The 14,258-nt window shown below is 40.6% G+C and overlaps 2 protein-coding genes across 2 annotated transcripts in view; both read right to left on the reverse strand.

Moving 5' to 3' along the window:
- Nucleotides 1-5,117: 5,117 nt before the first annotated feature.
- pim2 (Pim-2 proto-oncogene, serine/threonine kinase) lies at nucleotides 5,118-8,705 on the reverse strand. Its single transcript, XM_058389335.1, has 7 exons — nucleotides 8,459-8,705; nucleotides 8,078-8,184; nucleotides 7,766-7,816; nucleotides 7,013-7,218; nucleotides 6,747-6,916; nucleotides 6,425-6,601; nucleotides 5,118-6,285 (listed from the first exon to the last, which is right to left on the reverse strand). The coding sequence occupies exons 1-7, from the start codon at nucleotides 8,520-8,522 to the stop codon at nucleotides 6,137-6,139; spliced, it is 924 nt and encodes a 307-aa protein (XP_058245318.1). The 5' UTR covers nucleotides 8,523-8,705; the 3' UTR covers nucleotides 5,118-6,136.
- Nucleotides 8,706-9,952: 1,247 nt separating this feature from the next.
- Nucleotides 9,953-14,258, reverse strand: part of otud5a (OTU deubiquitinase 5a) — a 50,596-nt gene continuing 46,290 nt past the window's right edge. Inside the window, exons 6-9 of the mRNA XM_058389334.1 lie at nucleotides 12,710-12,895; nucleotides 11,816-12,023; nucleotides 11,256-11,372; nucleotides 9,953-10,489 (exon numbers count right to left, since the gene is read on the reverse strand). Coding sequence (XP_058245317.1) covers nucleotides 10,368-10,489; nucleotides 11,256-11,372; nucleotides 11,816-12,023; nucleotides 12,710-12,895 — 633 coding nt within the window. The 3' untranslated portion in view covers nucleotides 9,953-10,367. The remainder of the gene's footprint in view (nucleotides 10,490-11,255; nucleotides 11,373-11,815; nucleotides 12,024-12,709; nucleotides 12,896-14,258) is intronic.

Genomic DNA, 14,258 nt, shown 5'->3' on the forward strand with positions numbered 1-14,258 from the left:
TAATGCTGGTTCTGATAGAAAGGATATACACAGTGCATCACATGCTGACCCCTATGCACCGCTGAAAGCGGCAACAATGGGCACGCAAGCTTCAAAACTGGACCACGGAGCAATGAGCTGAAGGTGGCCTGGTCTGATGAATCACGTTTTCTTTTACATGTGTGTGACACTTGCCTGGGGAACACATGGCACCAGGATGCACTATGGGAAGAAGGTGAGCCGGTGGAAGCAGTGTCATGCTTTGGGAAATGTTCTTCTGGGAAACCTTGGGTCATGCCATCCATGTGGATGTTACTTTGACACATACGACCTACCTAAGCATTGTTGCAGACCATGTACACCCTTTCATAGACACAGTGTTCCCTGTGGCCTCTTTCAGCAGGATTATGCGCCGTGCCACAAAGCAAAAATGGTTCAGGAATGGTTCGATGAGAACAACAAGAAGTTTGAGGTGTTTGTTGACTTAACTTCCAAATCCCCCAGATCTCAATCCAATTGGAGCATCTGTGGGATGTACTGGACAAACAAGTCCATTTCATGGAGGCCCCACATCACGAATTAATTCAATTCAATTCGATTTTATTTGTATAGCGCTTTTAACAAAGAGCATTGTCTCAAAGCAGCTTTACATGAGAAACAACATAAGAAAACAACAAACACATAAACAGACAAACAGTCCTAGATGTTATCCCAAGTGAGCAAGCCTGAGGTGACTGAGGCAACTGTGGCAAGGAAAAACTCCCTTAGATGGTATGAGGAAGAAACCTTGAGAGGAACCAGACTCAAAAGGGAACCCATCTTCATTTGGGTGACAATTGTGTGATGCCAATACAGCATCACGAATGTTATGTAAATCAGTAAGGAGGTTGTTGTCCACAGCACTGCTTTGAATATCCCAATCCTCACAAAGCAGAACCCGGCTAGAGCTGATCCATCTCCGGATGCCACTGGAGCCGGCACAGTCTCTGTATGCCTCGGGATGGGTAGAAGAGGGGAAAACAATGGAACAGCATTAGCGTAGCTGCTGTTCATAATATTAGCAGCACTAGATGATAATGTGCATTTAATCAGATGTACTGGAGTACAAGGTTATGGGAAGTGTTAAATGTATGCCAGGCTAAAGAGATAAGTCTTTAGTCTACATTTAAACTGGGAGACTGTGTCTGAGCCCCGAACACTGTCAGGAAGACTATTCCAAAGTTTAGGAGCTAAATACGAAAACGCTCTAGCCCCTTTTGTGGACTTTGATATTCTGGGAACTACTAGAAGTCCAGAATTTTGTGATCTTAAAGAGCGTGGTGGATTGTAACGTGTTAGAAGACTGGTTAGATAGGTGGGAGCTAAACCATTTAGAGCCTTGAACGTAAGTAGAGCTAATTTATAGTCAATTCTAAGTTTAACAGGTAGCCAGTGCAGGGATGATAATATTATGGGGTTATATGATCATATTTTCTTGATCTGGTAAGAACTCTGGCAGCTGCATTCTGGACTAACTGTAGCTTGTTTATTGAAGATGCAGGACAACCACCTAGTAATGCATTACAATAGTCCAGTCTGGAGGTCATGAATGCATGAACTAGTTTTTCTGCATCAGATACAGATAAAATGTTCCTAAGCTTGGCAATATTTCTAAGATGGAAGAAGGCTGTTTTTGTAATATTGGAATTATGATTTTCAAAGGACAAGTTGCTGTCTAAAATTATGCCCAGGTCTTTCACTGTAGAGCTGGTAGTAACAGTACATCCTTCTAAATGCAAGCTGAATTGCGAGAGCTTCTGTGTTTTTTAAGTAATCAAGTTTAAGTAATGTTTTTTAAGCAATTTTTTATCAGGATTTAGTAATAGAAAATTATCGGTCATCCAATCTTTAATATCTTTAACACACTCATTTAGTCTAGACAAATTAGATATTTCATCTGGTTTTGATGAAATATATAACTGGGTATCGTTGGCATAACAATGGAAACTAATCCCATGCCTTCTAATGATGTTAACCAATGGAAGCATGTATACCGAGAATTAGAGGATGTAAATGATCTGCTGCTAACATCTTGGTGCCGGATAACACAGCACACCTTCAGGGATCTAGTGGAGTCCATGCCCAGTCAGGTCAGGGCTGTTTTGGCAGCAAAAGGGGGACCAACACAATATTAGGCAGATGATCATAATGTTATGGCTGATTGGTGAAAATAATAATAATAATAATACTTAAACCTCCAACATTCTGATCAGTGACCCAGCACTTCAACCAGTGTAGCACTATATACACCTCTCCAGGTATCTCTTGAGGCTACCACCCAAGTGACCAATTTATTAGGATGCAATTTATTTATTCATTCATTCAGTTAGTCATGCTTCTCAAATGCTTTATCCTACTCAGGGTCTCAGTCGATCTGGAGTCTATAGTAGGGGCAGTAAGAAAGAGTATGCCCTGATCAGGATACCAGTTAATCACAGGGCTTAATTTACTGTAGCCAATCTATTTAAAGACATTGTGAGAAGAGGAACCTGAACTCAGGATGGAAAAGACAAACCTCAAACATGTACTGATCAATTTAGTCAGGAAATCAGAAAGCTGGCAATGATAATCTACCAGTTTGACCACCGTAACCATCACTGCCATGAGTCTTTCAATTTGTTCAGTTGTTTTTATCATGATTGTACTTAATATGTTCACGTTATGTATTCATAATTTGGTTTGATTCTGTTATTTGAAGCTGAGAATCCTAACCCTGATTCAGTGAATCATTTAGGTCACGAGAGATTCTCTCTCGTTCAGCGATCAGTCTTTGATTCAGCAAGTGTTTTGGTCATTACTTCTATAAAAAATATATATGTTTCCCCTGTCTGTTCAATATATGTGAGGAAAAAAGTAGTATTCTTAGTATAGATGCACCTATGCTGATTTCTTAATCTTAATTTCTTTAAAAAAAATAATGCATAATTCTTAATTACATGCACAAAATTAAGTAACACAAAATGCGAACGCTGCAACTGAACCGACTGGTGAATGAATCATTAAACTGAACCGACTCAAATGACTCTGGACGCAAAAAAAATTCTCGGTAAACTTTCGCTTAATGACCACTAGATGGAAGCAGTGTTCATCATTCTAATGGTGTCAGTCTAGATCATTCACTAGAATGTTTAGAGCAGCCTGTAAAACCTAGGCAGTGATCAGATCTGATATATCCCACCACAAAAATCCCAAAATCACTGCAGCATAAAGATTACTGCTAAATGATTGGACTTTAAAGTGAAATGATTGGATACTAAACTGAAATGATTGGACTTTACAGTGAAATGATTGGATACTAAACTGAAATGATTGGACTTTACAGTGAAATGATTGGATACTAAACTGAAATGATTGGACTTTAAAGTGAAATAATTGGACACCAAACTGAAATGATTGGATACTATACCAAAATGATTAGACTTTAAACTGAAATGGTTTGACTCTAAACTGAATTGACCGGATTTTACATGGAAATGATCGCACTCTAAACTGATATGACTAAAATGATTGGACTTTAAAGTGAAATAATTGGACACTAAACTGAAATGATTGGACTTTACAGTGAAATAATTGGACACTAAACTGAAATGATTGGACTTTAAAGTGAAATAATTGGACACTAAACTGAAATGATTGGACTTTACAGTGAAATAATTGGACACTAAACTGAAATGATTGGACTTTACAGTGAAATGATTGGATACTAAACTGAAATGATTGGACTTTACAGTGAAATGATTGGATACTAAACCAAAAAAAATCAGACTTTAAACTAAAATGATCTGATTTTATAGTGAAATAATTGGATACTAAGCCAATATGACTGAAATGATTAGACTTTAAAGTGAAAGGATTGGATAATATACTAAAATGATGATGACTTTAAGCTTAAATGATTGGACTTTGAAGGGAAATGATTGGACTCTAAACTAATATAACTGGACATCAAAGTGAAATTATTGGAGACTAAACTGAAATCAAATAAACCTAAATGATTGTACACATAACTGTAAAGACTGGAAGATTGGACTGAAACATTTGGACACTTTACGGAAATGTTTGAACACTGAAACAGCTGGACTCTAAACTAAATCTATTGGAGCGGAACACTGAACACTCTACAGGTTAGGATTTTATTATTATTTTTATGATGATGATGATTATTATCAGGAGCAGTAGTAGTGGTAGTATTTAGTTAAATAGTCAGGGTTAGGGATAGTACCTGCTGTTAATACACAGCATCAAAGCTGTAAATGAACCAGGGTAAATCCAAAGGACTGATTTTCACATCATGCCCCAGGCTTGGATAATAAAATGCATCCTGGTGTGTAACAGCACACACTGTAAAGATACGCATCTAACAAGACCCATAAATAACTAAACAATAGCACAATGACAGCATGTGTAGCTGTGATGACGTTAATAACGGCTTTAATGGTGACAAAGCGCTTATAAAGCACTTAAGTAAATAAAACTGACAGCTGTTAGGACGCGGACAGTGAACGCCTGAAGAGGAACGATGTGCCCGAGTGTGTGACGAAATTCCACAGGTCTCTCCGAGTTATCCGACGGACGCGTTCTCCGTTTCTATGGTAACACAGAGACGTGTAGGACAGATGCTCCACAAAAATCTACAACTAATAACGAGTAGATAAACAAACCTAGAGAAAGTTTAATGGTTGATGAGCTGAAGCTGGAAGATGTTTATTTAACAAGCGGAAGGAGTCTCCAGTGTCAGCAAGTTTCCCATTACAAGACAATCTTCCTGATTTTTTTCTCCTTCTTTCGGCTTGATGCTTTTGAAAACACGTTCAGTTCCCTGTATATAAAGGAGAGAGTCTGATGTGGGAAGCACGGTTTATAGCTGCTATAATGAGAGTGATGACAGGAGCGGACTATAAATAGATGATGTGAAATAGATGACCCTATAAACATGATGTGTCACGACTCTAATAAATGAAGTACTTCTTGTAAAATCGCTGTGTTGTAAGAGACTAAAACAGCATCACAGCACTACACTGTGGATTGTTTCACCTCCCTAATGTGTCTCACCCCCTGGTCTCACCTCCGGATCAAACACGACACAGACAGCCATGAAATCATAAGAATATGTTTTTTTTTAATTTAAATTAAATATACACAACTTTTTGCCGGAGAAATGACAAAATTCAATACACAAGTATTTACAGAGACATTGATGTGCAAACCCAGAATGGATTAATATTGATTGAAACATCAACTATTCACTTTATTAAAAAAACCCTAAACAAAAACAAAAAAGCCAAATTTAAATAGTCCTAATACATTCATGTTTACTTTTACACTAGAAAAAGGTCCTGTTTTTAACACTCAGAACTGGTGCTTTAGATTGAACAAGGATAAAGTTAGTTGTTAGATTTTCAAACAAACCAAAACAAAAACCCCTTCACACTAGTGCTATTTAGATCTCTTTGGCTTTTTAGGTAAACACACTGTTTTGCAGTCAGGCACAACATCCATGCTCTGTTCACTGACATGAGAAGTTCAGCTGACTCGGCAGCTTACATTTTCGAATGTCGTTATGACTTTAGAGCACTTGAGAAACACACAGACTGAAAGTAAAAGGCACGCTGGTTTTTAAAAACAAAAACCCCCTGTAGGATGTTTAGTGAACACAGACATGAACGATTACTGATTTTAAACTTCTTCATGTATCTGAAGCCTCAACAGGAGGCTCCTCATAAAATGAATACACAATAATTATTATACAAAACCGCCTGTACAACAGGCATGAACATTTTCTCGGTCGACGATGGACGTAGGTCCTTTAGGTCGCGTACGGGAACTGAGCTGCTTCTGATAAGTCATCCCTCGAGAACAGAACATAAATACCTAATAACGTCTCCGGGTTAATAAATAGGTAAATAAATAAACCAAACAGACTGAAGGTTGTGCGACGCGGTGTAGATTCGAGACGAGCACCGGGCGTTGGAAAAGTGTCCGTTGGGATGACACGATGCCGTAAAAGAAAACACCGTGATGAACAGAAGCCAGTGAAAAAGTGTGATGTAATCCAGTGTATCTTCAAACGGAAATTGAAGTTTCAACAGCCCTCTGGAAATTATTCCATGTTTGTAAATTAAAGGCTCGGCGTGATGTTGCTGTCGTCCTGCAGGTCGCCGATGTCGTCTGAGCACTCCATCATCCAGGGATGTAGCAAGATCTGCTCTAGGCTTGGACGTTCCTCGGGCCGGTAAGACAGGCACCAGTGAATAAGACTCTGGCATTCTGGAACAGAATGAAAAGAAAATGAACAATTGTTTTTGTTTTTTTTTTTTTTACTTTACAAACCTACTACGAGATGTTTGTAGAGTGAAACGCTTTCCATAGTTGTACGACTAGAAATACTGGACACGCAGGAACTCACCTTTAGAGATACGCTTAGTGAAACCGGGCATCGCCTCGATGATGTCGCTGTCTCTCTCGAAAGGAATGTCTCCACACACCATGTCAAACAGCAAGACGCCCAGAGACCAGACGGTGAGCGGAAGGGCTTCGTAGCGTTGATGCTGGATCCACTCAGGTGGGCTGTAAACTCGGGTACCTAACAGGAAAACAGAAACAGAGCCATTAGGAAAACATCAAGGAACATACAATCGGTTTGACTGGTTATTCCTATGAGGTTTGGACCCCTTTTCCTGAGTTCTGTGTTATCTACTGTGGTTGATCCAGTTCTCCACTCATCTTACCTTCAAAGTCTGTGTAGGCCGTGTCCTTCAGCAGAGCCCCAGATCCAAAGTCGATGATTTTGACGACTCCGGTACGAGTGTCCACTAGGATGTTCTCATCCTTGATGTCTCGATGGACGATTCCCCTGAAGTGGCAAAACTGAACCGCTTCAACCACCTGCTTTAGAAAACTGGAAAAGAAAAGCAATTTCTTCAGTCTTACAGATTTCGGTTTAACGAGAGGTCGAATCTTGTCAAATGGTGAATCATGGGTTTTTTGGCTGTACCTTCGCGCAAGCGTTTCTTCTATGGCGCCACGCTCGGTGATAAAGTCGAACAGGTCCTGACACGGTTGCGGTCTCTCGAACACGATAAAAAACCCCTGACCGGGAACCTCGAACCAGTCAAGCATGCGTATGATACCAGGGTGACCGGAACCCTCGAGCCGCAGCAGGAGCGCCACTTCCATGGGAACCCGGTTTGATTCTCCAGACTAAAACAGACACACAAGAGAGGAGGAGGAGGATCAGTCAGAGTGTTGTTTCTAAATGTAAATAGAAACAATCTAATAACAACAGAGTTAATGAAACTCATCAATCTGTTCAATCATGAATGAAATTTGGCCGCGTGACGAGAAAAGAAATTCCGAATTTCAACAACACAATGTACCGACTCGATCAGGTTCTTCCTGTTAAACATCATTTCGCGTTGTTGTTGTTGTTGTGGGTTTTTTTTATGGCATGTAAGGGAAATACTTTCGCTTCCGGTTCCTCTGGACTGTTTTGAAAAGTCCACGGACGTCACTAGGCACGACGTCACCCACGTAGCGACCACTAGAGGGCGCACGGATACCAAACCCGTGACGCTTTATTTACTTTCAATCGTACTAATCGACACACCCCGATAAACAACAAACTCGCGCATATATAACACGTATTTAATTATTTAGTAAAAGTGCGTTTCATTAATATACATCTATGCATATATAAATATAGATGGATATATACGTATAGATTTTGTAAAATATCGTTTTGACTCACCAGTCCTGCCCATTGCTGCACTCTGTCATGGCACACTTGTTTGATAGCGACCTGAAATATAACACAAATATAATGAGATATCTTAAAATATCCTTTAAATACAATGCAGATATATTTGTTATACTGAATGTATAGCCTCATTCAATGCGTGCTTATATACAACGCTACCCATTACATAAGAACAGATAATACTATTACATACATAATACCTAACGCTGATCTGAGCCAGCTCTCGGCTCATGATTATAGCCTCTAAACTGACTCTAAGTAATTTTAGACGCATTTTTAGTCTTAAAAAATGCCGATAATTACCTGTAAACCATCGGAGATTCGCTGTCCTGAAAACACAGAGCCGAAGCCGCCGCTTCCCAGGAGCGAGCCTAACTTATACTGCTTCTCAAAAGACTCCTTACCTGGAGCTGGGGGAGAAAGAACAAAACCGGTTAATATACCTTTATTAGTATCGCTACGACCATAACAAGCACCGTGATACCTCACTCATAGCAAATTAGCTAAAGGGAAAAAAAAAAATCACTTTCTGACCAATGAAACGCGCAATTTTTTCTTAGCCAAGCAAATTAATGAGCAATAAATTAACAACTGTCGTGTTATTTTACCCTTTTTTTCTGTTTATTTATTTTATTTTTTTTACTAATAAACGCGTCTCAATATGAATACGGTTTATAATCTTACCGGATTTTCCTCTCAGCTCTTCTGTTTGGTCTCGGCGCGAATCCACTACTCGTTTATCCAACATCTTTTAAAAGTAAAAATAATCGATTGAAAAAAATAAAAAATATCCACAAAATGTGCAAAAAGCAAAGCGAATCCGCTATAAAGCTCTCAGCACTGAGTATCCATGTTTTAAAAGCAAGCGTAAACTTTCCTCTCGCGCACTCTTCGCTCAGCCGCGGTCGTGTACGTGTGTGTCTCTCCCTAGGCTTTGTTGATGTTTTAAGTTTGTGTTTACGTTTGTAGCCACGCCCACCCCGCACGATCTATCCAATGACGCCCGTCTTGCCGTCAGTGTTTTGGATTCGGACGCCAATCACGCCCCGGGACTTTTTTTTTTTTAAAACATTTGAATATTAATGAGCATTTAGAGGAATCGAAGTGAGTATATGGGGAATCAGTAGCGCGCGCGCGCGCCCGCCCAACGTTTCTTTTTTTTTACGCGCGAGGAGAACTGAGGCCACGTACTTACGCACTACACAGTGCGCTGAGAATAGTACGGCGGCCAAACTCTACGCTCTATTCGTGCATACTTCGTAGGTCGTTAGTAGGCATGGGTTTGGGACGTAGCCGTGGTTGTGAGATGATTAATTCCCGCGCGCGCAAAAAAAAAGAGGCTTCCGGTGTATATTTAGGCTACTTCGAAAGAATAAAAGAGGCGTGCTGACTTTTTAAAGCTTATAAAAAAATATCTGTGGTGGTTATAACGTCCATAAGCGCGCTAAAATAACCGTTTTGTTTTTAAGAGAAATGAAAACAAAAATGAGACTTCCCGTTTCAGCGTTATAAGGAGCCATTCAGTATTCATTGTGCATGCATATATATATATATGCATATATGCAAACATGGCATATTCACAAATAAAAGGGAAAAACTTCCCTTTATCGGTTTAATTCACGAAAACTGACCATACTGGACACAGCACTTCCCATTCCTCATCTTCACTTTCCTTTTTCCACTCCACTCAAGCCTTGTACCTTGCCTTCTGCAGATTCTACTTCAGTCTTGTTTTTATGTTATACAAGTCCATTAACCCATTTATGGACTGGGAACATTCAAGTTAATGGATGTATTTTAGCACCAGTTCCTCCAACACCCTAAAATGGAACAATTAAAAGGCACTTAACCGTCTGAAGAACCCCCGAGAAGCCATTTTCTAATAGTGCACACACTTATGAAATGGCCAGGCTTTAGCTCTTCTGTTGGAAATAGCCTTTGCCTTCATATATAAATGATATAAATAACCTGAGCCTGTAGATCAGTTCGAGTCGCTTTAACCTAGCTGCTGACTAAATGATGCACCAGATGACCAATGCATCCATAAGTAAAAGGTAACTTGTTGAAAGATATAAAATAAGTGCATGTATTGTGACAGAGAGAAAGAGAGAGAGAGAAAAGCCACACAACAGAGATAAGGCCATTTTCTTCAGAAACTTCTCCTTTTTTTATTCCAAGAAAAAAAAGAGCTTTTTTTCTCCATTCCAAACAAGAAAATAAAATACAACAAGCTTATATTAATCAGGTATTAAGATGATAAAGTGTGACATTTTTTATAGATTTTTTCTTTTTCCTCATGTTTTTTTTTCTTTCTATGAGATCAGTTATGTTGGTTTAAACATGCACCTAATAAAGAAGTCCAATCTTGGCATTAGTGGCAAAAGAAAGTAAGGTAATGGTGAGGGGGGGAGGGGGGAGTCTTACAGTGACGGTCGTTATTACTGATAGGTGATAGTGATCAGGACGTGGAGGGGAGAGTGAAAAGGGAAATGGGATTTCTATGATGATGGACAAGATGACGTTTGATTGATCCCAGGTTTCGTGCCTTCTCCTGTACCGCGAGAGGGCATTCGGAGCGCCTTCGTTCCCTTTATCAACTGCTGTCTGGAGACGGTTCTCTATGCATGGCGCTCTTCTTCATGCTGTCGAAGTACTCCTGTTGTGATACGGCCAGGACCGAAGCCAAAATCTCGTCATCCTCCCAATCCGTCAGCCCTTTCGCAGAAGAAAAAAAAAAAACGTTAGAGAAGAAGAAGAACTGATGGTGGCAAAAAAAATCTTGTGGTTTTCACAGCCATCCCACACAGAAGCCATTATTTCTGTTGTCAGCTAGCTTCATGTAGGTTCCTGCTAAGATCCAGAGCTGAGTGGAGTCACAAAACAAATTCATGTGAGGTAAAGCTTGTTATCATTAATCATTTTTCCTGTTCACACCATTTCGCTTGTTGCACCCACATACACCCACCTGTACTTACAAAAAAAAAAATCACACTACACCTTTTAAAACAATTATTTTATCCTTTTAGCAAAGTTTTTTTTTCCATTCTCAGGCTGGTTAAAGTGTGAAAACGGAGACAGCAGCAGCCAAAAAAAAAAAAAAAAAAATCTTGAGTTAATATCAAACCTAATACGACAGCTGAGAATTACTGCATCATAAAATCTAAGAGCCAATCAAATTCCAGTATGCAAATGAAGCGGATGGATCAAACTGGGGAATGTGTTTCACTTCCATATTTATAAACGTTGAACAAAAATACGAGTTTTGCCACGTCATGACCATCATGAAGAACATTAGTCATGAACCTCACCCAAAAGCAATAAAAGAAAACAAACCAAAATGACCCCATCAGCATTATGGAAATTTGATCCTGCTAACTGTTCCCTTCTATTTCTAATTAGCTTAAATAGCATATAGGGATTGTTCAAGCCAGAGTGTCTGCTTTTGATGAGTGTTAATTATTATTATTATTTTTTTTTTTACCAAAAGCTGTTGGCGACATGTCCTGCATGATTGCACGATAGCCCAGTGCGGGGTACAGAGACACCAGAGATGATGAGGTGGGTCTGTCTGCTCCAACACAGGCTTGGTTACTGGGACCTGCACAATGCAACATAAACATATCACACACACACCACACACATGATTAGGTGTATATCATCATCATCATCATCATCATCAATTCCTGGCACATTTTGCCTTGTTTGTTTCCTGTACAGGTAAATGAGGTGAGCTAAAGCACTGGAAAACACTCGGGATATACTCCAGCGCTGGGAAACCCTACTCATGAGCATTTACATTTGTTTTGCACAACAAATAACCAGTTCTTCACTCGCTGTACTTGTGAGTCAACTTTTACACAGTTTGCTTTGCGCACTGGAGAGCCAAAACACGTCAGTGCCTTTCAAAAAGAAAACCATTAACGTGAAATTGCCGCTTCGGTACATGGAGTGAAGAACACACAGAGCAGTGTACAAGCTGATCCACACAAGCAGCGGCAGAACTGCGAGTGTGTAGTGGTGGTGTAATGGAGCATGACGTACCTGGAGCGCACGGCGAGGGGGGTTTGGACAGCGCGAGAGCCGCTCCGGCCGGGGAGGGAGGCTTGGGTGCCGGGTCCGAGTGGGCCAGGTCTGGGTTCTCGGGGGAGGGGGCGGAGCTCCGGTGCCGCGGGGACCGTGCGCTCCACTCTTCCAGTCCACTGGAGGCTGCAGCAGTGGCGGAGCTACACGTGGCACTGGCTTTACGTGGCTGTGGCAGAGACAGACAGGAAGAGAAAATTTTATACGGTATTCAGATCCGACAGTGATGAGGACATTTCAGACAAGGTGTGTTGAAAGAATGTTCAGTATGAACAGCATAATCAGAGTCTGGGGATAATCCCAGGACAGTCTTTACGATTACTACAGCACTTTAAACGACCAAATCTGCAACTTTATTAAACTTTCATAACAAAGCGATGTAAAGATTTCCACCTGAAATTTTAAGCTAGCTTAATTTCTTAAAAAAATGCTCGCACTTTCGCTTTCAAGCCCCCTTATATGAAGCCATCGCGTTTCTTTGAAACCAGACAGCTCAGCAGTGGCTAAAGTGAGAAAATGCAGACGCAAAACCACCGTGTCATGTCTACTCAAAGCCTGCAATGAACTCTGTACTCTTCTCTGAAAGCACTGGCTTTATGTGAAATGGCATGCCGTGTTACGAAAAGCAGACACTTGAGCGTTATGCACCTCTCAATTTTAACTCAAGTGCTCCGGCTTTCTTTACCAAAGCCTTAGCAGAAACCTCAAAAAAGAAACCAGGAATATTTCGAACGTGTCTGGAAAGCCAGCCAGAAGCTTGTTGCGTGACCTGTCTACATTTCGTAATTGTTAAGAGGTTTTGGCTGACTGGAATGTTGTCTATTTTTTAAGGACGACCTCTTTGTTTCTGCTCACCTGCCGTGCCTGTTTCTCCTGATCCCGGAGCCACTGCAGGTACGACTCACGGGCCACCTGCTCCTCGATGGCCTCGTTGGTAGCTTCCCAATCAGTGGCCCTCTTTTTGTCCTCCAGCATCTGCTGCTCGATCCACGACTCCTCCGATGTCTTAATAGCGTTCTTCATCAGAGACTGGTCCGCGTACTGTCCGGGGGGGTGGGCGGGTGGGGGGGAAGAGAGCCAGCGTCTTTTATTAGCATTATTATTAGTACTTCTATGAAGTACAGCATAGTATATATTAGTGTACTATGAAAATATTCTTAGTATTTACTTAAATCATCTCTGAACAAGAGCTGTGACAATTTAATACTGATATCGTGCTGAATTACATCACGATAATATAAAATATCTCCTATCTATGAGATCTTTTTCTAACCTCAAAAAGGTGTTTTGAAAATAATATCCCATGGTGCATACTGTATATTATAGAAATGTCGTCCGCTAACTCTAAAGCATTTTAAAATACTTAACGTCGCCTGAAAGTCAGATTCGAATAATGCAGATTGGTATTTAGATCATTCTGTTTTGCAGTATTGCACTTAAATGTTCATTCTCTGAAGCTTTATTCCACTTATACCACAGCAAATTGTAAACAAATGCAATTTTCTTCTGTAATCTGTACGATTATGTCTTATCTGCTTGGTGTTGCATTTAGAGATGGGGAAAACAACCAGTTAGTGCTTGACATCAGTTACAGACACTCGTCCTATTTCCCTTGACCTCAGACTGGTACACTAAAGACTCCTTCTAAAAAATCTGAGAACTTTTCAGCATATAAGTGATTTCACTGGATTTTTTAATCTGTCCATGTGGACCATAAATCCGGCATACAATCCATGTGATCTGTAAAGACGGTCAAATCTGACCAATCAGATTTGAGATTTCAGCTGAACTGTGGCGGTAGAATTATTTTTAATGGTTACGGATACATTGGTAAAGCTTTTTTTTTTTTAAAGGAAAAAGCACAAGATGAGCATCAGGGTAAAAAAAAAATCCGAATGACTAAGTATTAATACAAACTAAAAATAATGTGTCTCATGAGCACTAGGAAGAACTCCGAGGAGGTTGCACATAATAGTTAAGTGTCAGACAGAGACTCCACCACTTCAACTTTCCTTACGACATCACAGACAACATGAAGAGCACGGGTTTGATCCCGCGGCCTGATTTCAGCACAGGAATGCACTTTTGGTCACTCTGCCGACGTCTGAGAGAGCTTCTCGTTTGCTAGACAGCATGTGGTCAGCTCCTGTGAGCGCTCTGTCCGAATGCCAAGTGTGCCATGGCATGTGTCCGCACGCCGTTTTGTCTCTGTGCAGCCATGCCAGCTGTTATACAAAAGCTGGCTGACCCTGATAGAGCCATACACACGCACGCACACCCATATGCATGCACGCATTCACAAACACACTCACACACCCCCACATGTGTGCATACACACAGAAACAAAACCACATGCACACACACATGCACACACACACACACACACACACTGCATCTGCTACCG

The sequence above is a fragment of the Hemibagrus wyckioides genome, linkage group LG05 (genome assembly GCF_019097595.1).
Source record: "Hemibagrus wyckioides isolate EC202008001 linkage group LG05, SWU_Hwy_1.0, whole genome shotgun sequence".
In the NCBI taxonomy this organism is placed as follows: Eukaryota; Metazoa; Chordata; class Actinopteri; order Siluriformes; family Bagridae; genus Hemibagrus; species Hemibagrus wyckioides.

Excerpts from the sequence above, each read along its gene's own strand:
- pim2 (XM_058389335.1), bottom strand. The coding sequence starts at position 8,522 with ATGTTGGATAAACGAGTAGTGGATTCGCGCCGAGACCAAACAGAAGAG. Across the intron at positions 7,817-8,077 it reads GAATCTCCGATGGTTTACAG|GTCGCTATCAAACAAGTGTG; the intron begins GTAATTATCGGC and ends GTTATATTTCAG. Across the intron at positions 7,219-7,765 it reads TGCAGCAATGGGCAGGACTG|TCTGGAGAATCAAACCGGGT; the intron begins GTGAGTCAAAAC and ends TGTCTGTTTTAG.